Genomic DNA, 22,237 nt, shown 5'->3' with positions numbered 1-22,237 from the left:
ATCTAATATTGTTGTTTCACATCGACACACACCTCTATGAATATAATTTTCGAAGTCATTAAAAAATAAAAAGAGAAGTTTGAGTTAGGGGGATAATTACAATTAGATGTTCACTAATTATCCAACATGTACTTGGGCATTGATGGCAACAATTATATTAGAATATCAAATTGATGAAACATTTTATCAACATGCAGCTACCAATTAAATTCCCAAGATATATATCTGAAAACAAATAAATAAATAAATATATATATATATATATATATATATATATATATATATTCGGTGCATAAAATATTTTGTATTAGAAGAAGTCAGAAAAAGACGTCACTAAAGAGATCACGTGATATAAATAATTTATTCTAATATAAGCATTAGTGACTGTTTTAACGAGTCCAGAGCCTAAAGGGTTTCAAAATGGTATATAAAATTTTATATTAACCAAAACGGAAAAACGTTGGAACAACAGCAATTTCCTCCGCCGGAAAAAGATTTTACAAATGCGATTTAAAAAAAAAAATCGTTTTTTTAAAAAAGTATATTTTTTGCAACAAAATCGCTTCCTAGACCGTGATTTTCTTAATAAAAAAAAAATTCAACAAAGCGCTGCCTAGGCAGCGATTTTCTTGAAAAAGAATTTTTTTTTAAAAAAAAATCACATTTTGCAAAATCGCTGCAGTAATGATTTTACTTTTTCCGGCGGAGGAAATTGTCGTTGTTCCAGCGATTTTGCCGTTTTTAGTTAATATAAAATTTTATATATTGTTTTGAATTTTTATTAATATTTTATACCATTTAGGCTTCAAACTCCTATTTTAACGGCTCAAATTATAATATTTAAATTATACAGAAATAATTTTATTTTTACTCCAAAATTCTTTGATCAAGAACTTAATGGCGGAAAAAAAAAATCCAGCTGCAAACTTATGCCTAAACATTAGGGAATTATAATTTCGTACACTTTTACCTATTCAGTTTGAAAATTTTTAAAATTATTTTTATTTTATTTTTATTATTAATTATTTTTTATTTTATTATTAGTATTTAAATGACTTAAAATAATTAGAAATAATATAAAAATATTATTAATTTTTCAGAATTGTGTCACATCAAAATGTGGTTAAAGAGTGTAACTAATTTTAGTTTGGTTTGCATAGAGGACCAACTATTTCAAAGTTTAGATATAGACTTTTTTTTTTTAATTTGTTTTCTATAGTTATTTTGAGTTTGATTATTATAAATTTATTCATAAAAATATCATTTTAGGGGATAAAACGTTCTCTATTAAAACTAATTTTGTCTTCAATACTCAAAGTCGAAATTCTCATTAAATGAAGATGGTGGTGTCAATTGCTTGAATTATAATTGCCTAATTAATAATCATGATAGGAGTATTGCAAATACACTCCGACACTCTTAATCAAAAGTCACAGATTGATCACAAAAGTGAATAATAATAATAATAATTATTATTATTATTATATATATATATATATGAAGTCTTTCATTTAATATGTCATATACAATATCTGGACTAATTAAAATCTCAAAACAGATACTAAACACTTAGATGAGATATCAAAAGATAGAAAAATGACTAAATTTCATTTTTTTTCTGAAACTCCGTTTTAATCTTACAAATTCACATAAATTAAAACGGTGACATGTTTTTTTTTTAAAAAAAAAAAATAATTTAAAAAAATTAAAAAAAAATTAATTTATTTTTTTAGAACCCAAGCTTTGTGTCCCTAAAAGCTACTTGTAGTTTTCAAGGAGTTTGCTCCCTTTTCAACCAATCATGTTTCTCCACGTGTCACAAACACCCGACACCTCTTCTTCGCCGCCGGGAATGTCAAAGTCTTATAATTCCGTCAACCTTAACGGCCCTTCTCCATGTGCTCTTTTGACACAATTCCCAATAAAAATAAAAAATAAATAAATAAATAAAAATATATCAATAATAATTACTCTCGATTACAATTTACGCGACACTATTTTCTTATTTATCAATTTTAAAAAAAGAAAAAATTATATTTAGAAACGTAATTTATTAGCTTTAGTCTCAATTTTCAGGGGCAGAGTTAGAAGATTATGTATTGGTAGATCTATTGAACTGAATTTTGTATTAAGAAGTTTACTAAATACGTTTTTTTTTATTAAAAAAAAGTTGAAATTTAAAATCTGATTAATAACCAACACATGATGTCGCTATCCTAGAAATCAGAATAAGAAAATTCAAATAATGGCTCTATCACGTTTAGACTTCTCATTTTACCCTTAATCATGAGAAGCTTTTATATTTTATCTTAGTGTTTATAACATGTTCGATACTATAAGTTTTAAAAGTCTTATTAATCACATAACTATACGTTACGATATATTTAAGATCAGAAATTTCAAAAATTCTCAGTTTTGCCTTCAACTGTTTTTGAGTCGCGTGAGCTAGTCAAATTATATCACGTAAATTAGAAAGGGCGAATATATATACATATAGAGTCATATGGTCAAGATTTTGTAAAGGGAGATGCATGTTATTATTCAAAAGAAGCAAGTTTTTGATCAAGAAACACAACATCAACAACAACAACAACAACAATCTTTGTGTTAACATTAGATGGAAAGAGGGATATGGAAATCAAATGTTGAGTTAGTATCAACATGTCCACGTTGTGGTTCAACAAACACAAAATTTTGTTACTACAACAACTATAGTTTGACACAACCTAGGTATTTTTGCAAAGGTTGTAGAAGGTATTGGACTAAAGGTGGTTCTTTAAGGAATGTTCCAATTGGTGGTGGATGCAGAAAAAGTAGAAGAGGTAAGTTTTCTTCTAGTATAATTCATCAACATGGTCTTATTTCAACAAATTTGGGATATGGGGTTTGTTTAAATCATACTAATATTGATCATCATAATCAATCCAATAGTACTAGTTCATTGGATCATCATAATGGTCCAACTATTGATCTTGCTTTAGTCTATTCAAATTTCTTGAATAGTAGTGATAGTTCCAAGTCATCACAATCGGAGAATCATCAGAATCTTGAACTATCTGATGATTTATTATTGCCTAATCAAGAAGGAGTACTAGTCGCTCCATCATTTGAGTTTTCAACCATGATAGATCACATGAAGTTCATGACTAGCGATTTAGGTCAAGAATCGCGATTCATTGGTGATGGTGTTTATTTTAGTGGGATTCATGATGAGAAGCAAAATATAATAAATCATAGTGATATTCACGATGATCGTTATAGAAATATGAATAATGTGAATATTATCAACCATGATCAATTAGGCAACAATTATATGGAGCTACCTCCATTGCCTAGAGATCAAGAGATGATATCGTCTAATTTACATGACCACCATGATCATATGATATTTCCAAATGATATTCTAAACACAAGTCATAAGTCGTCAGCTGGAGGACTAGAGCTAGAGCCAGAACCAAAACTAGCACCAGAACCAATGCCAGACTGTCAGAGCCAGAATTAACAGTAGAAGATTCTAATCGTGATTATAGCGCGAATAATGCAAATGATGGGAGCTTTTTCAACTTTTGTTGCAAGTCTTATATATATATATACACACACTATTGCATGTATAGGAAAAGGTGAAAACATATTTCTCAAGAATAATATAATATATACACCTACTAAATTTGTAATATATATTGGTGAAGATTGAATTAAGCACTTTCATATGTATTAGTGTGTTATTAGTAGATGAAATGTGTTCAATATAGTGTATTAGAGTAAAAAAATAGTTAACAATAGTAGCTTTCATAGTGGCACTACTAAAAACACTAATTTCCAATTAAAAAATATTTATTGATTATTTTTATTGATATTTTAATTGAATCGATAATTGAAGAAAAAAGTAGTAGTATTTTCACTGAGAAAAATTAGGAAGTTTTCTAATATTTTAGTGAGAATCCATTTTCACCATGTGGTTTCCTAATGAGTTGGTTTGATCAGAAATGAATGGCAAAAATCATGTTTTTACATTTTACCATCTATAGATCGAGTTATGAGATCTAAAGTATTAATACTCAGCATCGTAAATAAAAAAAAATCAAATGATAATACATACAAATCCGTTGATTCATCGATGTTGAAAAATGATTTGCATTAATATAAAAAATGAAATTCAACGTTATCTTTAATCGAAACTTCTTTCACCTTAAACTATCCCGATTCTATTCCTTCTCTTTGTTGCGACTAGTCTCTTCGTAGTAGGAATATCGAGAGGGATGGGGCGGAAGTAGAAACTCTTTTGCAAGACGAAACGCTATGATTGTGAAAATCAGTTCAAAACCCTAACTTCACTAAAAAAGCGATAAAAATTTGCATACATTTTTTATCTTCTTCAAACACTCGTTACAAAAATAACCATATTTGATACGAGACCAAGAAAACATTTTCTAAAAACTTAAACAATTTATTACTTATTTTCTTATATTCGATATCGAAAATTAAAATATATATATATATATTACCCTATGAAAAATTTGTATATATCCTAAAGTATTAGGAAAAAAAAAAGAAGTCCACCGCCATTGCCATATAGCCACAATGAAACTCAGAATCAGATGCTTTGAAACCAAAGAAACCATTAAAATCGATGTAGAATCTTCATCTTGCACTCTTCAAGAACTCAAAAATCGAATTTCTCAAGCATTTCCATCATCATCAATACCAAATTCGATTCATCTTTCTCTCAATCGAAAGGATGAACTTCAATTTTCTGAAGAAGATACGCTTCAATCGATTGGAATTACCTCAGGTGATCTCATCTTCTTCACTCAAAATCCAAATGGGTTTTCAATTTCAACCGAAACCCATATCCCCAAATCGAAAAATTCAGACACCCAAATCGTCAAAGAATCTGAAACTGTGAAAAAATCGGATACCCAAATCGTTAAAGAAGCTGAAACAGTGAAAAAATCGGACACCCAAATCGATCAATTGGAACCCCACGAAACGGAAACGAAAACTCGACCTGGGGGTGAGGAAATGGAGGAGGAGTTTATGGAGGTAGATGATAATGGAGATTACAGTGATGTGAAGTTTACGAAATCGTTTTCTGTACCTGGGTTTTTGAGGAAAGTGTTCACAGAGGAGCTGAAAGATGACGATGGTGGACGGGAGCATAAGCTGTTGGTGGTTGCTGTTCATGCTGTTTTTGTAGAATCTGGGTTTGTTCTTCTTGATCCTAATACTTTAACTGAGGTTAATGTATCTCAATGTTTGAAATATTGGTGTTTGGGATATCGAAAGACATTGTTTTACACTTTGCCTGAGGTTATTGATCATGTTAAAGGAGATAACTGTAATGTGATTCATTGTATTGAGTTAAAGTTTCAGTCTTTAGGGAAGTTCTTTATTGCTCATGGGTCGTTATCCGGTGGGGGGAAGGGATCCACGTTTAGAGTAACGTTAAACGAAGATCAATTGGTTCCATTTTTGAATGTTGTATGGGCTAATTGTGGATTGAATGAGGTGGTAGATGGAGATTTTGGAGAGAAGGAAGTGTTTGTGTTTTGGAGGAATGTTAAGGATGGGCTTGTATTGCCATTGTTGATTGATTTGTGTGAAAAGTCTGGTTTTGTGCTTCCACCGTGCTTTACTCGACTTCCGACTGAGCTTAAGTTGAAGATTTTGGAATCACTTCCGGGTGTTGAGATAGCGAAAGTGAGTTGTTTGAGCTCTGAATTGCGATATTTGTGTTCGAGTGATGATTTGTGGAAGAAGAAATGTGGGGAGCAGTTTGGTGATGGTGAGATATCTGCAGGAGGACATTGGAAAGAGAAGTTTGTTAAGTCTTGGGAGAGTAGGAAGAGAAGGAAAGTGATTAATAGGAGGAGAGTGGTTGATGGGTTGCGAATTTTAGGGGGTCGTCATCCATTTCCGATACCTTGGACACCACATGTAATCGGTGGAGATTATGATGTTTTCCCTCCACAATTTGATAATACTGGAAATCCATTAGGGCGGGCGCCACCTTCTCCATTGCTCCATCCGTGGTCAAACCATGTACGTCGTTGTCATCTTGGAGGACACAGGAGCAACTTCCCTTGAAGTCTTTACCAGTAAGTTGTGTAGTTTTTGTCTATGTAAGTAGTGCAATAGGTTTCAGTTGCAAGTTTCTGTTAATATGGTAATAATCTTTTTATGTTCCGTTTGGAAATTTCGAAACTTCAAAATCGTATCGAGTTCCATTTGGAAATTTCTGGTTTTGGTGTTTGGATAACTCTTAGGCAGTTGTTTTTATTCTATTTCCTTTTTCTGTTTAGGCGAAAACAGTGAATGTAATCTGCTTGGCTTAGCTCATGTGTTGAGTTTCATGTTGAAATGAATCCAGCAAATTATGTTTTCCTTTGATTTTTGGTTTGTGTTTTGCGTTTTGCCCGTTGAATCTGTGTTCAGTCAGACCTCTCTATAGTAGTCATTCTCTATAACAACATATCGCTTCCACAACCAAGTTTTCGATATAGAGATACTTGACTGAACAATATTTGTGATGGTAGTTGCTTAAGGTTGTTCTAGCTAAAAAAGAGTGGGGTCGCGGCTTGCGAGCATGAGCCGTGTTCCAACCTGGAATACTTTTGCGTGGTAGTCAGTTTATGCATGTAGCAAGTTGTCCAAATAGGGTTCTTGTAGCAAGTTACGTCAAGCCGGTATACTTAGACAATACCTCTCTATAATAGTAATCCTCTCTGTAACAACATTTTACTATAATGGCCGAGTTATATTATACGTTCTATCTAGTTGTATTTCTCTATAACATTCAAAGAATGTCCGGACAAACGACTCCCGTTATAGGGAAGTTTGACAGTACTACTGGGCATCTGACGACATTTTTGAAGAGTTCGTGCAATATAGGTTCTTGTTGGTTGTGGACGACTTTGTTTGGCTGGTAGATTCATTTTATGTCATGTATTTTGTTGTGTGGGAAGTGTTGAAGATGAATCTGCTAGCTCATGTGTTACATGATAGTTCTGATGTAGTGAGTTGGATTTGCTGCCTAAAACAGTTGCATTATGGTATTGACATCCATAATTTCTGATCTTAGTTAAATCTAGGAAGAATCTTTTGAGTCGAGGGTCTACCGAAAATAACCTTTCGTAGAGGTAAGGTCTGCGTATATCTTACCTGTTCCAAACCCCGCTTGTTAGATTTACACTAGCTTTTTTGTTGTTGTAATTAAAGCTAGAAAGAAAATGCTATGCCCAAACAATGGACAAATTATTTTAACCATCATTATCACTACCCAAAAATGACCAAAGCCTAAGCATGGTAGAAGTTGTGTATTTCGAAATTGCAAAGCAATAGAGTTTACAAATGCATTAGACTGGAGATTTAAACGTTTAATCCCATCGTTTAACAAGCAAGCACCGCGAGCATAGCTCTTCAACTAGACAACAAATGTGATATCATTGAAGTGACGAAAACAACCAAACATGATATTAGTTATCAGCAGAAAGCACAATCGCTGAAAAAGGCGATACCTATCTCATGGTCTACTGAGCTTATTTCTCTGCCCAGCTTTCACATTTAGTGAAAGTGAAACTATCAGGAATCACATGTTCTGTATGGTTTCATCACATTAATATCTACTGAGATTTAGAAAGTTATATTTTATCCGCGTTCATTATGCTACTTAAACAAAGATCATAACGACGTTAACATTCAAAAACACTCACTCAAAGAGTAACCAAACGATGATGTCTCTCAACTCTCAGCACAAAGCTTAGGCGCCAATGTTCTCAATTTCAGCACCTCTGTCCATCCTCTTGACAATACCAGCAATAACCTGAAACATTGGAGTCGAAATCACTACTCATAAAGTGATCGATACTGATTTCTAAATCAAACTCGTGTAGTCAAGGTATAGCAGTTAGCTGAAAGATATCTGGAGTGTCGATGAGTTTTACCTTTCCAGGTCCTAATTCGTAGCTCTTCTTTAGCCCTTTCGTTAGGAGTGTTTTTATTGTGGTCTCCCATTGAACTGGTGAAGTCACCTACATATGCTCAAACATGATAGATCAACATTTCGAATCATCTTTAATCAACTTAAAACTTGTGTACTGTCGGTTTCTTACCTGGCTAGCTAATATTTTCTTAATTGTGTCTGGATCTGCATGTGGTTGTGCATCAACATTTGATATTACTGGTATTCTTGGAGTTCTGATCTCTGTTGCACTCAAAGCAGCTTCTAATCGTGAAACAGCTGGATTCATAAAACTTGTGTGAAAAGCTCCAGCAACAGCTAGACGTACCTGGAACAATTAAACGCAATGTGTTAAGATGCAAACACCATTAGCAGTGCATTTGGAGAGGAAAAGGAAAATACCGTCATTCGTGCTTTGAACGATTTTGCTTTTGCTTCTACTGCTTCAATTCCTTTAACACCTCCAGAGACTGCGTAATTTCCCTATAAAATGATAATACAACAACAGAACTTGAAAATGCTTAGCCACATGCAATATTCTGAAGAGTAGAGATGGAATTTATTTTCGCGACAAAGCTTTTGGAGGAACTTACGGGACATAAGAAATTTGCAATCTGAACTTTGTTGGCTTCATCAACTTCCTCATTAGCTGCATCACACAGTTTCTGAACCTTGTCGGAATCCAGTCCGATTATACTAACCATCGCACTTTTTGCAGCATCAGCAGCATCCTGTACAGAATTGATATTGTCAGCAGGGGTAGAGCTAGTAGCCTGCATGCAGGTTCAGCCAAATCCAATCGATTTTGCTCAAACAGTATACTTATGTCAATAAATATTACCTGCATAGCTTCTCCTCTAAGCTTAACCAGCTTAAGTCCATCCTCGAAACTGGCAAAGGCAATCAGATTAGTGGAATCCAAATACTTGTATCTTAAACGGTGGGAAGGATAAGAGACTACATCCAGACACAAGCCACTACTAAAGCATAATGTTATGTAGGGTAGAAACCTGAAAGCTCCAGTAAATGCCAGAGCAGTGTATTCACCCAAGCTCAGACCACATGTGACGTCAACCGAATCAATTATTTGCTGACCCCCTTCACGAGCACGGAGTATCTCTACTGCAGCTAAGCTAGTGACATAGATAGCTGGCTGGGAACAAGTAAATTATGAGCCAGTCAAAAATGATTGTATAAGACTATAAGTTACATCCTATTGTCATCATAAACATCATCTATAACACTTCATCTGTTTACTAGAAAGCAAAACGTGCATGCATTGCAAAACCTTTTGCTGTTCCTTCTGTATATGTGATTTAACGGGATCAATGTGTTTTAGTTATTAACAAGAACTGTAATACAAAATAAGAGGTGCGAGTCAAAAACAAGAAAAATATGATGAAACAAATACCTGGCTTAGAATAGTGGAGTCTAACTTCTCTTTTGGACCATTAATACAAATATCCAAAAGGTCAAACCTGTAAGCAAGGATGAAGAAATATGAACATGAAATGCTTGATTATCAATCACCATATCTATCAGTTTCAACTCAATCCAAAAATTTACGAACACGAATTATGAGGAAAATGTTTATAGATTGTTGATCAGAGCATTTATGAGACTTCATCCATCATATTTACCCCATGATTTCATTTGCTCTCTTGTATAATTCAGCTGCAGCAGGCACCTTCTGAGCCTCTGCACCCATTCCAACAGCTTGTGCCCCCTGCAGAAGTATAGAGCTGATAAAATAGTTTGCCATGAAATTGGATATCTTGTGGTCGCAGTGACATGACTATTCTAGAAACTAGCAGTCTACAATGATGACCAAGAGACCAGATACTCACTCAATCAACCGTGGACATATACGTTCAAACTATAGCGAGTTACGGGGATACTCCAAAAATACACTACTTTTGGCGAATTCGACACGCATCCATTGGCATTTTTGAAGAGTCAGAGCAACATATAGCTGCTTAAAGGTATCTAGAGAAGTTGAAGCATTGTGGAAGTATTACAAAGCTGGAGATACTAACAGGATAGTATTCCTAATCTCAAGCTTCTAACAATGTTTCAAAATCCAATCCACTAGACCAAATATAATCAAGTAATTATCACCCTTTTATTCAGCAAGAAGTACTAACCAAGTTATTAGACAACTAAACATAGAATTTAACACAAATATGCAAAATGACCTCAAAGCTAGCACATTTTCAGTCCAACATTGATGAAGTAATACAATTATACCATCTACGTTTTTCCCCATCAAAATCATTTTTGTAATAACAGTGGTATCCGAGCCGAGCCAGCTTGCCCACACCTCCACTAATTTCAGGGAATACCCGTCACCTCCCACTAGCAGCAACAGATATCAGCTAACTCTATCTACATTATGTCCACCAAGGCTAGGATAGATGTAAAAGAGTTCAGCTATTCCCTATATCCGAATTTATATAACTTACTTACCTTTTTAGTCCTTCCCAGAAGAATAAGTTGAGAGTAGAGTTACAGGATGGAAAACTACTTTCACGTTCGGTTCAGAGAGCAATTTTTCCGTTGAGAATTCCTCGTTCCCTTTCGTGTGAATTCCCCAACGGAAAATTTCAAACTTGGTCCTATCTACTCCATCTCTCGAACCCCTACCCTTCAGACTTCATCTCTCGAGCATTTTAAATTCTATATTTAGAAATAATTTAACTTTAAAATGCTCATTTTTTTAATAGCTACTACAAACAAACGGGACGGAGGGAGTAGTTCCACGAGATCTCGTGGTTGTTAACCCACTTCATTAGCCACACCACTAATGCTTTTCCCATTCAAAATCTTATCAAATACTCAGCAATTATCATAATTTTGAATTCAACAGCAAATAATATTGAAATTACTTTTATGAGGCGAATTTTTCAATCAAACTCGAAAATCTAATCGATTAATTGGAGAAATGTGAAATGCAGAAGAGATTTACCTGTCCAGGGAAGAGAAAAGCATTGGTAGGCTTGTAATCGGCGAACAGAGCATCATCGACGGCGGCAATTTGTGATCCAACGGAAATGCTACTCATGAAAACCCTAGACTTATCCAATTTCAATGGACTAAATCTTCGAAATCCATTCGAAGAAATGGAAGGAAGAATCAATGAAGATGAGCAGCTCATTGTTCAGTTAGGGAGAACGAAGTAATGGAGGAGCGACGGCGACGGCGACGGCGACGGCGGTGTTACGGTTGATTGTGGCGGAGGAAAACAGAGTAATCTAATATAAGCTTGCAATGGCGGAGTTAACCAAGTGTGCATAAGACAAGTGACAACCCAAAATAAAATAATTCTCCATTTTATCCCGAGATTATTATTTTATCGTATAGTATCATTTCGATTCATCATTAATAATGAAAAATATCATTTTATTCCAAGATTATTATTTTATCGTATAGTATTGTTTTGATTCATCATTAATAACGAAAAAAATTGTTTTATATAATGATCGATTTCATGTGATCGTGTCGTTACTTTAATATTTTTTTCTCATTTTTTATTTATTTATTATTTCTAATATGTTTATTATTTAAATTATGAGTATAATAAACTATGTAATGACAGAAAAATACAATTTATTCAACATATTGTATTGATCAAAACAATACAATATGATACGAAGCAATACGTAACAACCATCCAAAACAAAGCGTTAGGGGTCATTTGGTTGGGTCCTTTGTGAATAAGTTATAGCGGAACTGATGAATTCTCTTATTATTATGGTATAAACCAAACGCTGAATAAACTAATCCTACATTTTATCTTGAAATTATTATACCTTATACCTCAAATTCAAATTTAGAGTTTCATATATCGTCTTCAATAGAAGTTTTTGTATACAACAAATAAATATGAAACGAGACGGTAAAAAAAATGACTTGAAAAAAAAAATCAATATTAATTTTTATGCCTTGTTTGCTAATGTCAAGATAATTGCATATATATTGTGTATAATGTACAATTTATAATTTGAATTCTAAATAAATCAATATATGCTTTATCAGCAGATTATTATTAACGCATATATAACATTGTTGTTGAATCGATAGCGAATCATCTTTAAAATCGTTACAAAATTATCCACCTCTTGGAGGCAGAATCCAAGATTTAAACTCAACGAGTCTAGGACTCGAGTTTCAACCACTGAACCCATCACCTTATTCGAGTTCTGGGTTCATAGTTCAATATTTTCAGTACATTTTACATAAGATAAATCTCGGTCTAGACTAAAAGTTATAAGTCGAAAACGAACCCAGAACTATACTGCTAGATCTGCCCCTGCATCTCTATGCTAACACTGCTACAACAAAAGGGGCCTCAAACCATATGTTTCTGCTAAAAATGAACGATAAAACGCCTTGTTAAATCAGTACCGTATATCTTGACTATGAAGTAACTCAACCACAGCAGCAACTACACCCTTTCCCTCGACTGAGACGTCAAAGTGGGGCTCTTCGATTTTCCTTTTTAATATTTTGTCCAGTTCCACGCGGAGTTTCTGCAGGATATGGGATACACACGAGCAAATAAGTTTTTAAGTTTTAAATGTATGTCACGAAGATGAAATCGAAAGACAAACCTTTATTAAATCCAACACACTTTTTGACGCGGAAAAGTGAAGATAGCCTCCAAGCATTTCAATGCCGTCTCCACTTTTGCTTGGAGTGAGATTACCCCCGAACATAAGAAGAGAATAATCGGATATGTTTGTTGAATCTCTGATATAAATGCTTGAGGTTTTGACTTTCTCACTGTAAACTAAGTAGGGAAGAGGGAAAAGATGGACACTAGCGTTGACAGATGCTGGGTGGATGTCTACTTTTCCAACTTCCTTCGTGTAGAATGCTGTACGCTTTCCTCTTCTTTTACACTGCACGACATTTGGATAGAGGCCTGCACAAAGGATGGCGCATACCATCTCTAAATCATTGCTATATTCATTGTATGCCTGCAATATAAGATCACTGTCGCTTAATCTTGATCATGGATGGGTGTTTTAAGTACTACACCGTGATATATACACACTTCACCAAATAGTAAAAATTTACGACAAGACATGGTCAAACCAGACCTAGACAGCATTAGTCAGTAGGTCTGATTTGGAGAATTTACCTTGGCTCCTCGTGATTTATCCACAAAACCAATATCTGACAGTAGGTCAATGAACTGATTTCTCATGTCTTCCATCATCTGCAAGGTTACAGGAGATAAGAAATTTTCCCAGCAGAAGGTTCTTTCTTTTCCGTAACGTTTAGCATCTTTCCATCCTTCAAATGCTTTAAGAAGTGCAATATGATCACTGCATCAAAAGGAAGATTGTTTTCACACGACTAAGGAAATATTTTATTCCACAAAGTAATGTCCCTGATGGAAGCCAGAGAAAGAAGTGTATAAACCATTAATTTTATTTGGTTTAACCTGCAAGAATCACCAGCAAAGGATCTTTTAGCAGCATCGGCTTCCTCTTTCCTGTTTATTGGAAGGACAAATGGATCACGGTGTGCCAGAGCAGCAGCAATAGTCAGTGCAGGGTTAAGACATTGGAAGATGGACCCCATCAGAAGCATCTTTCCAATATTCGGATCCAGCGGTAGAGTGCAAAGATGGCGGCCTGTAAAGAAACGTTCTAAGTAAACGTTCCAACGTGGAATATATAGAGAAAAACATGTGCACTAAACAAACCAAGTGGAGTAAGTTCTTCTGTATCATCCAGAGCTCCAATAGTTTTGAGAAGTTCAATAGCATTGTGGACAGAGAGAGCATCTGGAGGTTGAAGTGCCTTGGCCAAAAAGGATTCAATAGCGCCGAACTGCAAACTCTTAATATGGAGACAAAGCTCTTGTAGTGGTGTTCGAAGAATCTCAGGTAGTTGATATTGTGCCATAGCATCATGTATTAGTTTCGGATACAACCTATAACAAACTCCAGGTTGTACACGGCCCGCACGACCACGCCTCTGCAGATAATAAAAAATCTCCAATAAGCCAAAAATACAAAGCCATATGAAGTTGAATGAATTTGACTCCAAATATGTCAATCTCCCATAATATATATTGCATTTTTAATTACCTGATGTGCTGAGGCCTTTGATATCCATGAAGGTAATAAACAAGCTAACTTGTTAAGTGCATCATAGCTAGTCTCTTTCGCCTTCCCACAGTCTATGACATACACGACATCATCTATAGTTATACTGCTCTCAGCTATGTTGGTTGCAAGCACAATTTTCCTGCATGATCAGATTAAAGATATTTAATTTTTAAAAGAAAAACCGACTGATGAGCTGCTAGTTTAAACTATCAGTCTTAGCAACTCCTTAACTACAGCTGATATTTTAGTATACTTTGATTCATATCATACTGCTATAATATTAGTTAATGTGATTGAAAATGAAAATCCACCATTCAACAACAAGAAATAACAGAAAAAGTAATGATCCACCTGAAGAGATTAATGATTGAGCAATGGTATTATTGATAAAGGGAGATCAACCTATGATTAAAGAATGTGAATCTTGGAAATCCAGCTTATGCTAAACAAAGAATGTACCTCGTGTTAGCAGGTGGACGATCAAATATTTCTCGTTGATTTACTGTTGGCATTGAACCGTGAAGAGGAAGGACTAAAAACTTCCTGGCGTCTCCAAGGAAGTTGTTAGCCTTAATTTTATCAAGTAGCTTAGAAATCTCATCCCAACCAGATAGGAACACAAGAATTGCACCTTCACCTTCACAGCGACAAATATATTCAATTGATGCTTCCACCTGTTCAAAGCAATGGAATAAAAACAATCAAAGCTAAGAAACAAGAGAACCCATGCAACCAATGAAATAAACAAGCCTTCAACCAAACCCCTCTTTCAATAAGGAACTATAGATTGAATGTTCGACATGAATAAAACTCCTTTAGTTGGTAAAAGGTAAAGTACGTACAAGACCCAAATCAAGCAGTGAACCAGACCATGCTTCCAGAGATTGTCTTGTAGTCATGCTGTAGCCTTTGTAATGTGAACCAATGTCCACATCCTACAACCAGAAATCTTCAATAAGAGCCTACTTGGTAAGAGAAATAAAATATGCATGTGAAGAGAAACTGTCATTTAAAGTTCAGTTACAATAGAAAAGCTTACTAACTGGTCATGCATTCCCCTTGTGAAATGAGTAAATAACTAGAGGATGAAGACCACAGTTTCTGACAGAACACAGTATTCACAGTACATAATCAAATGAATAATTTAAAGTTAATTAGTCTGCTTTTAGAATTGGCTATTAAGTACAGGAAAATAGATGTCCTCCACACTAAGCCTTTTAATTTGATAGGGTCTGTCGAGCATAAAGCTGGCGACAATTCTACCTCCAATGTGAACCAACTGGTTCACAGGCTCACATCCTCCACATATCAATTTCTTTTAGGGAGGGCGATCATCATAGAAATTAAGTACATGAAGCAACTGCTCGATAAGATATACGAGCACTTGCATACTCAAGTTATGAGCCCATTCACGGCATCCACAGGGCAGGAAGCTCTCATGATTGATTTGGCTTTATATGTTGCAAAAAAACAAAACGTCTCCTTATTAAGGAGGTAAAGAAGACATGAAAACATAATCAATACTCCCTCCATTCCAATGTGTTTGTCTTCCCTTTTTAGTCCATTTCAAAGAGAATGTCTATTTCCTCTTTCTTTTTTGGAAACCCTTCCATTCTAAAACTTTCCACATAACAAAATTAAAGGGCATTTTGATAAATTCTACATATCTTTTATTTAAGACTACAAGATTCAAAAGTCTTATTTACTTTCTTAAACTTTGTGCCAAGCCAAAATCAGACAAATAAATTGAAATGGATGTAGTATTAGTCATTGTTCACCATTTCATCAAAGACAATAAGAATCTCTCTGGTTTATTTTACTTTTGAACGACTGGGCCCTGTCTATTCCCAACCCCTTTAGCCTGGGAGATGATACGATAACGAGTAGAGTAAAAGATTGAATCCTGACTTAGCTCTGCCTGGCACTGGACAGTGGCCTCTTCTTGGATATTGGATCACTCCAGTGCTTCAGGTACTATGGACCCTCTGCCATCCATTCCAGCAGAGCCGTTTCATAAGGGAGGGGGGGGGGGGTTAAACCTCGGATGCTAAAAGTTCTTATGTTACACCCTACAACTACTCTCTTCATCCCATTTATGTTGCACAATTTAACTGAAAACATAAGGAAACACGGTAACAATAACCTCATAGTAGGTTCTAGACAAACTGCCAAGTCTAATTCATCAAGTAAGTCCATTTTCAATAGAAACAAGTACTTTTTTTATTCCAATTTCATCAACTATAAAGGAAAAGACCATGCCTCAAAAAGATCAGTCAGAGGATCTCTTTTAGAATCTTGTTGCCTCATCCTTCTCCTTGAGTTTCCTTGGAAATTGTCTGCTTCGGATTTTATAAGGTAACGAGTCTTCTCCAACACGTCTTCAAGAAACAGCTCTGCCACTGGATACGTCAAACCCTGGAAAATTAAGCCTAAGAAAATTAGAAGCAGAACATTATGGCTGGACATGTCTTGAAATTTGGAGATACACAAGACTAAAACACAATACCGGTATATGAATCGTGGGTGCATCTCTAAAGTATTTGGAGAACAACTCAGCATTAATAGTAGCACTCATCAGAATGAGACGCAAATCAGGTCGTCGAGGAAGGAGGTCTCGTAAAATTATCAAGAGGAAGTCTTCATTCATGCCTCTTTCATGGATTTCATCAACAAGCAGATGGCTAACACCAGTCAAATCAGGGTCCTGAACCTATATACAAAAGGAAGAGGGGAAATCACTTTTCCTTCTAATAGATACAACAACATAGCCAGTGTTGTCAGTGTAGTCTCACACAGTGCGTATGGGGAGGGTAGTGTGTACACAGACCTTCTAATAGATACAAAACCTCTAAATCAGTAGAATTAATCCAAGATAATAATTACATAGATAATTATAAAATAATATCAAGCCCATTATGCAGAAAATATATTAAGTTTCCTTCATCCTCCATTCTTGAGCATATTCCGGCACACATGAAGACCTGTACAAAATTTTGACTCTCCAAATACACAGAGCTTAGTTACAAAGATGTGGAGGAACAAAAAATAATAGGCATGTCGGCATTGCAAGTAACAAACTGCCCTGTCCTATTTCAAAGATAAAACAGTGAACAAGGATTTTACACAAGTTTTGGCAAAAAAGAGTTCAAGAGACAAATACCAGCCGCCGCAGTAACACTCCTGTTGTGCAAAATAGCAACCGTGTTTGAGCAGAGCGCTTTGCTTCCAGCCGGATCTGGTAGCCAACAGTATCACCAAGACTGTCTCCTCTTTCAGAGGATATTCGAGCAGCAACTGATATTGCAGATATACGGCGAGGCTGAGTGCATATAATGTTACAATCAACACCACGAAGGGATGATATCTCCTCTTCTAGAATGAATTGAGGGAGCTGTGTTGTCTTTCCACAGCCAGTCTCTCCAGAAACTACCAAGACCTGTATTGACTATATAGTGAGTATGCTCTTCCTGTAAAAGCCCTAATAGTCTAATAATGTGATTCAAAAGCATCGAAGTGCCACAAAACCACCCGGTAATTGATTAGACTAATAAAAGGAAATTTTATTGCAAACATGTCAATTAATCTGCAAGCAGAGATATTTACAAATGAAATGTTTTTCATCGCAGGACAATTTTTCCGTAAAACTACTTTCACAGCGTTCCTGAGAAAAGAGGATGAAAATAAACAAAGAATGCAGCTGGCAGAACTGCTTCTAGAAGTAACACTTCCTTACCCTTTTTTTTTATTGAGAAGATGTAAGTTTCATAAAAGTGGAAGCACTAAGAAAGTGCTGTAGTACGTACAAAAAGCAAATAGCAAGAAAAATCCCATTATAATCGTTAGGGATTAAGATATGAAGTATCGATTCTTCTTCATTTACAAGTTCCTCTTAACACCAACAAGAAGACAGAAGTATACACTTCTTTTTAACTGGTAACATCAGTTTTTTTTTTTGAAACTGGTGTATGTATATATATATATATATTAGATCTGCATCATAACAGTGCTATCTACAATTAAAACACAGAGGTATACACTTAAACATTATTTGCTGAATTGGATTAGCTATGTCTCAAAACATCTACCACTTTCCATACTATACACCAAAATACATGTAGGCATGTCAATTCACCACACTTTGTTATCACATTTTACATTAAGATGCTATTTGTTTCTCAAGTACATATTTCAAGAATTAGAGTTTAGTAAAGTTGTATGTGCAGTCAACAGGATTGAAAATTTGGAAAAAAGAATTAACTGAAACATTACGCATTGTTGTTGCAGAAGTAATTATTACAGATATCTCACCTGATTATTTGCAACAGCTTCCATAAATTCAGATTTCACTTTAAATGCAGGAAGTTTTTCCCTGAATGAGATCATTTCCTTGACTTTTTCACTTCCCTAGCAGAATAATTTAAAACAGTTCAACTGCTGAAACTAGAAAGTACCACCGAAAAGATGGACTAAAAAAATCAAGAGAAAAAGTTGTACCCTTGTCTTTTCCTGTTTCTGTTTAAGTTCCACATTAAGTCTTTTGGTGGCAATATCATCCTCTATAGACAACTTAGGTTTGGTTGTTTCTACAGCTTTGGATAATAATTTGGCAGAAGTACCAGATGTTGAAGAGGAAGTCCCAGCAGATACTGCGTCTTGTGAACTACTCAATAGATTTCCAACTCTTTCCTCAATCTCAGTGGACATCCTAATCTGAGACATGGCTACAGTTTAGTTATTTTTTCATTGGTGTGGTTACAGTTAAGTTATATATTAACTAAAACCAGCAACACAAACAAATCATCAGCACTGATAAGTGAAAGAACATTCTCACCAGCTAAAAGTAAGATGGCAGTACTATACCTCTTTCTGTGTAGATCCATGACGCTCATCAAGATCAGCACGGTAGCTTGGCAATGGGACTTTGCTTGCAACAAGTGCCTTTCCCTTGTTATAAGCATGGCTTTCTTCCAGCAAATACAAAAGGCATGGATAGGACAATTAGTAAACACTTTATTTACTATGAACACCATAAAATAGTGCTTTTTAATGGTGAAGCAACATAGAAAGAAAATTTAGTTTTTACATGAGAGGATGGAGCTGATTTATATCTACCAGGTTTGGTTTCTTCTTCCATCATTTTAAACAAAGGGAAAAAGGAAATATCATGTAGCACACATAAGTTACTGCAATTACATACATTAAGAAGTGTAAGTAACATGTCTGGTTTTCATCTTCTGAGTGTCAGTTACTTACCGAAATCCTAATATAAGGTAGGGAAAAATGTATCAATTACATATTTTAAGATAAAAGATATACCACAATCTGAAGCTAGTTGAGACCGGCCATATGAATCTTAAATAGCCTGTATTCAATAATTTAGACTCTCCAACACTATAATACTAGCATACAAATCTCTAACATGATTAAGGACTGGGCCAAAAGTAAGCCACAAACATGCTTAAGCCTTAATCCAACTAATTAGTATCGTCGAAAACATATCCTTTTTTACAATTATACCTGATTTCCACTAAATTTGCATGGATTGTAAGAGGTTGTACGCTTTTTGAGACAACTTCCTTCCACGTGATTTGAAATGAATAAATTAAATGGTGTACATCTTAAATAGATTGTGCAACTATTAGATTCATTGTGCATTTGCAGCCTATAGTTGTATGGTTAACGGATCACAAATACAAAAGTCGTATTACAATATGAAGTTCACTAACTTCACTCTCATAACCATATCTCATTTGCGGGAAATGTAACACAAATTTTTTCCTTAAATTCCCCGACACATTTTTCCTATACTTGTTTTTATGAGTTTACACAAAAAAAAGGATATGCAGTGTTCACGATTCTCAGTTCTCAAAGCTTTAGGACATGCCTGAAGAGAAAAGTAAATTTGTTTTGACACAGCAGAAACATCTTTGAAGAATTCTTTTGCTTTTGTGTATTTACTCATCTTTACGCACTATAGAAGGAAGATCACTCATTTCAAGTACATTTTGTATTCGTAATCTATGTTTAATTATAAATTTAAGTTTAAAATGATTGAAATGGAAGCACAACCCATGCTTAATGCAGAACAAAGAACAACAACATATCCAGTGTAGTCCTACAAGTGAGGTCTGGGCAGGGTAGGGTAGTGTGTACGCAAACTTTACCCCTACCTTGGGAGGCAGAGAGGATTACAAAACAAAGGACAACAAACCAAAGTTCGATTAGTGATAGTCACAGTTCCTCTTCAAAATCAAAGCACTTACAAGTAAAGTTCTAATTGATACGCCATATCAGACAACTTTTGTTGGTCATCCCTACTAAAATTCCGCCTTATAACCATTTCCTGCTCCCCTCCTCTCTTAAACTGCTCCATCTTCCCCCACCACTCATTCTCATTCATCACCTCCATCTACAACCAAAAATCACAATGTTAACTTTAAACACGCCAACAATTACTTTAATTATATTCACAAAAGAATAAACATAGACATCACAAGTTTACAAACAACGACAACATACCGAATGTAGTACCATAAAATGGGTCCGGGAAGAGTAGAATGTATCCAGACCTTACCCCTACCTCAAGGGTAGAGAGGTTGTTTCCGATAGACCCTCAACACAAGAAAAAAGCAGTCCAAAGCAATCCAGAAAAAAAAAGTAATGGAAGTACAAAAACAACAGTATTACAACACAATAATACGATAGTCGAACATACAAGAAGCAACATATAGTAACAGAAATCTAAGGACAAATAACAACAAGAGTACTACTACAGCTACTAGTATGAACGGACAACAAGATAATGCAATACTACCTACTAAACCTCTATCCTTATCCGTGTCCTCCACAACATCCTATCGAAGTTCGTCTCTTCAGTAAGTTGTAACATCAAATCAAAAACCACGAGTGCTACTATAAGTGATGAATTAATTGTGATTAAACTTTGATCCAGTACCTTACACTTTTTTATGTCAAAATTCAACTAAATTCTTCCTTCTATCCTGTTACAAATTTACAAACGACTACGCCTTTTCTTCTAATCCAAATCTCGGTAGTATCGCAACACATGTACGCACTGTTTAAATTCTGCAGCCATATATCTATATTTACACATTTCTAACAAATGCTAGAGTAATGAAACCAAAAAGCAGTGATAATTAAAACAGTACCTCAGCTGCCTGCTGCCGAAGGCGTTCAGCACGCCATACAGGATCCCACCATCTCTGTTCACCACCACGTCCTCCTCCTCCTCCACGACCACCACCACCACGGCCTCCGCCACTGCGTCCTCCGCCGCCGCGGCGACCGCCTCGGTAGTTCGGGCGATAAGCCATAACGGAACGGGAAAAAGAGTAACTCCTTTGGAGTGATGAACGAAGAGAGGTATTACAGAAGTGAAAACGGAGAAGGGCGGAGGAGTGTGGGTGGTTTAGAAGACGCACTGACATTAGTGCGGGAGCGCGTGTGATAACTGCGAGTGGGGTTTTATTTGGGTTTTAAAGAGTTTTCTTTTTTAAAAAATGTAAAATTGCGTAATAACAAATTATTAATTCAAATTAAATATTATAAACTTGATTTGATTGAACCTCATAGTTGTTGCTATTTCGGTTCTCTCCTGATGAGTCTCGCGTGTCACTATCGTTCTCCCCCTTGTTTTTCTCGCTTTTATATAAACACAAATGTATAAATGTGTTTGTGTTTATAAAAAACGAAAGAAATATTATATATATACATATATTTTCGTTCTCCTTCTCCTAGATCTCGCTCGCTAGTCTCTTCATCGTCTTTGTTGCTTATACAAACGGAAATGTATAAATTGTATTTCTGTTTGAATAAAGCGAAAGAATTTGTATATACATATGCAAATACATATATATTCGTCCTGTACATTTATAATTGTGCAATACAAATATTTCTTAATCTAGTTTTCTTTGTCTTTCTCTCTTTCTAGTTTTATACAAACACATATTATACAATTGTTGTTTTGTAAATGTATATCGAAATAAAAATAGATTATACAACTGTGTTTTTTTGTATATGTGGAGCGAAATATGCATATTTATATTTGTTATGGAGGGCAATTATGCAAACTATAATTATAACATACAAATATGATTTTTGTATTTATTATATGTGAAAGTTATTACTCCATCTGT

General features: G+C 35.0%; 4 protein-coding genes across 5 annotated transcripts; 2 read left to right on the top strand and 2 right to left on the bottom strand.

Moving 5' to 3' along the window:
• Positions 1–2,617: 2,617 nt before the first annotated feature.
• LOC112940753 (dof zinc finger protein DOF5.6-like) lies at positions 2,618–3,502 on the top strand. The gene has a single exon (XM_026029020.2). It carries the CDS (start codon positions 2,618–2,620, stop codon positions 3,500–3,502), a length of 885 nt encoding a protein of 294 aa, XP_025884805.2.
• An 859-nt stretch (positions 3,503–4,361) lies between these two features.
• LOC101258296 (F-box protein SKIP22) lies at positions 4,362–6,390 on the top strand. The gene has a single exon (XM_004228611.5). The coding sequence runs from the start codon at positions 4,582–4,584 to the stop codon at positions 6,085–6,087; it is 1,506 nt and encodes a 501-aa protein (XP_004228659.2). The 5' UTR covers positions 4,362–4,581; the 3' UTR covers positions 6,088–6,390.
• A 1,034-nt stretch (positions 6,391–7,424) lies between these two features.
• On the bottom strand, positions 7,425–11,329 carry LOC101249116 (uncharacterized). Its single transcript, XM_004228580.5, has 10 exons — positions 10,926–11,329; positions 9,601–9,686; positions 9,372–9,438; positions 8,971–9,113; positions 8,802–8,850; positions 8,554–8,691; positions 8,363–8,443; positions 8,112–8,288; positions 7,944–8,030; positions 7,425–7,822 (listed from the first exon to the last, which is right to left on the bottom strand). Exons 1-10 carry the CDS (start codon positions 11,112–11,114, stop codon positions 7,760–7,762), a joined length of 1,080 nt encoding a protein of 359 aa, XP_004228628.2. The 5' UTR covers positions 11,115–11,329; the 3' UTR covers positions 7,425–7,759.
• Positions 11,330–11,999: 670 nt separating this feature from the next.
• On the bottom strand, positions 12,000–21,550 carry LOC101264453 (DExH-box ATP-dependent RNA helicase DExH1). 2 transcript variants are annotated; one of them, XM_010317408.4, is made up of 16 exons: positions 21,251–21,550; positions 20,345–20,490; positions 18,942–19,045; positions 18,576–18,791; positions 18,390–18,485; positions 17,242–17,517; positions 16,588–16,791; positions 16,341–16,496; positions 14,924–15,016; positions 14,541–14,755; positions 14,061–14,220; positions 13,674–13,947; positions 13,410–13,602; positions 13,104–13,290; positions 12,571–12,939; positions 12,000–12,489 (listed from the first exon to the last, which is right to left on the bottom strand). In XM_010317408.4, exons 4-16 carry the CDS (start codon positions 18,783–18,785, stop codon positions 12,358–12,360), a joined length of 2,565 nt encoding a protein of 854 aa, XP_010315710.1. In that variant the 5' UTR covers positions 18,786–18,791; positions 18,942–19,045; positions 20,345–20,490; positions 21,251–21,550; the 3' UTR covers positions 12,000–12,357. The 2 variants fall into 2 exon arrangements, with proteins under 2 accessions (XP_010315710.1, XP_004228595.2); XM_004228547.5 differs by having other exon boundaries at positions 18,942–19,041; positions 21,251–21,544.
• Between the last annotated feature and the right edge of the window lie 687 nt (positions 21,551–22,237).

This window comes from Solanum lycopersicum, chromosome 1 (assembly GCF_036512215.1).
Source record: "Solanum lycopersicum chromosome 1, SLM_r2.1".
Lineage (NCBI taxonomy): Eukaryota > Viridiplantae > Streptophyta > Magnoliopsida > Solanales > Solanaceae > Solanum > Solanum lycopersicum.
The sequence above is the reverse complement of the archived record's forward strand: the minus strand, read 5'-3'. Positions and strand labels throughout refer to the sequence as shown.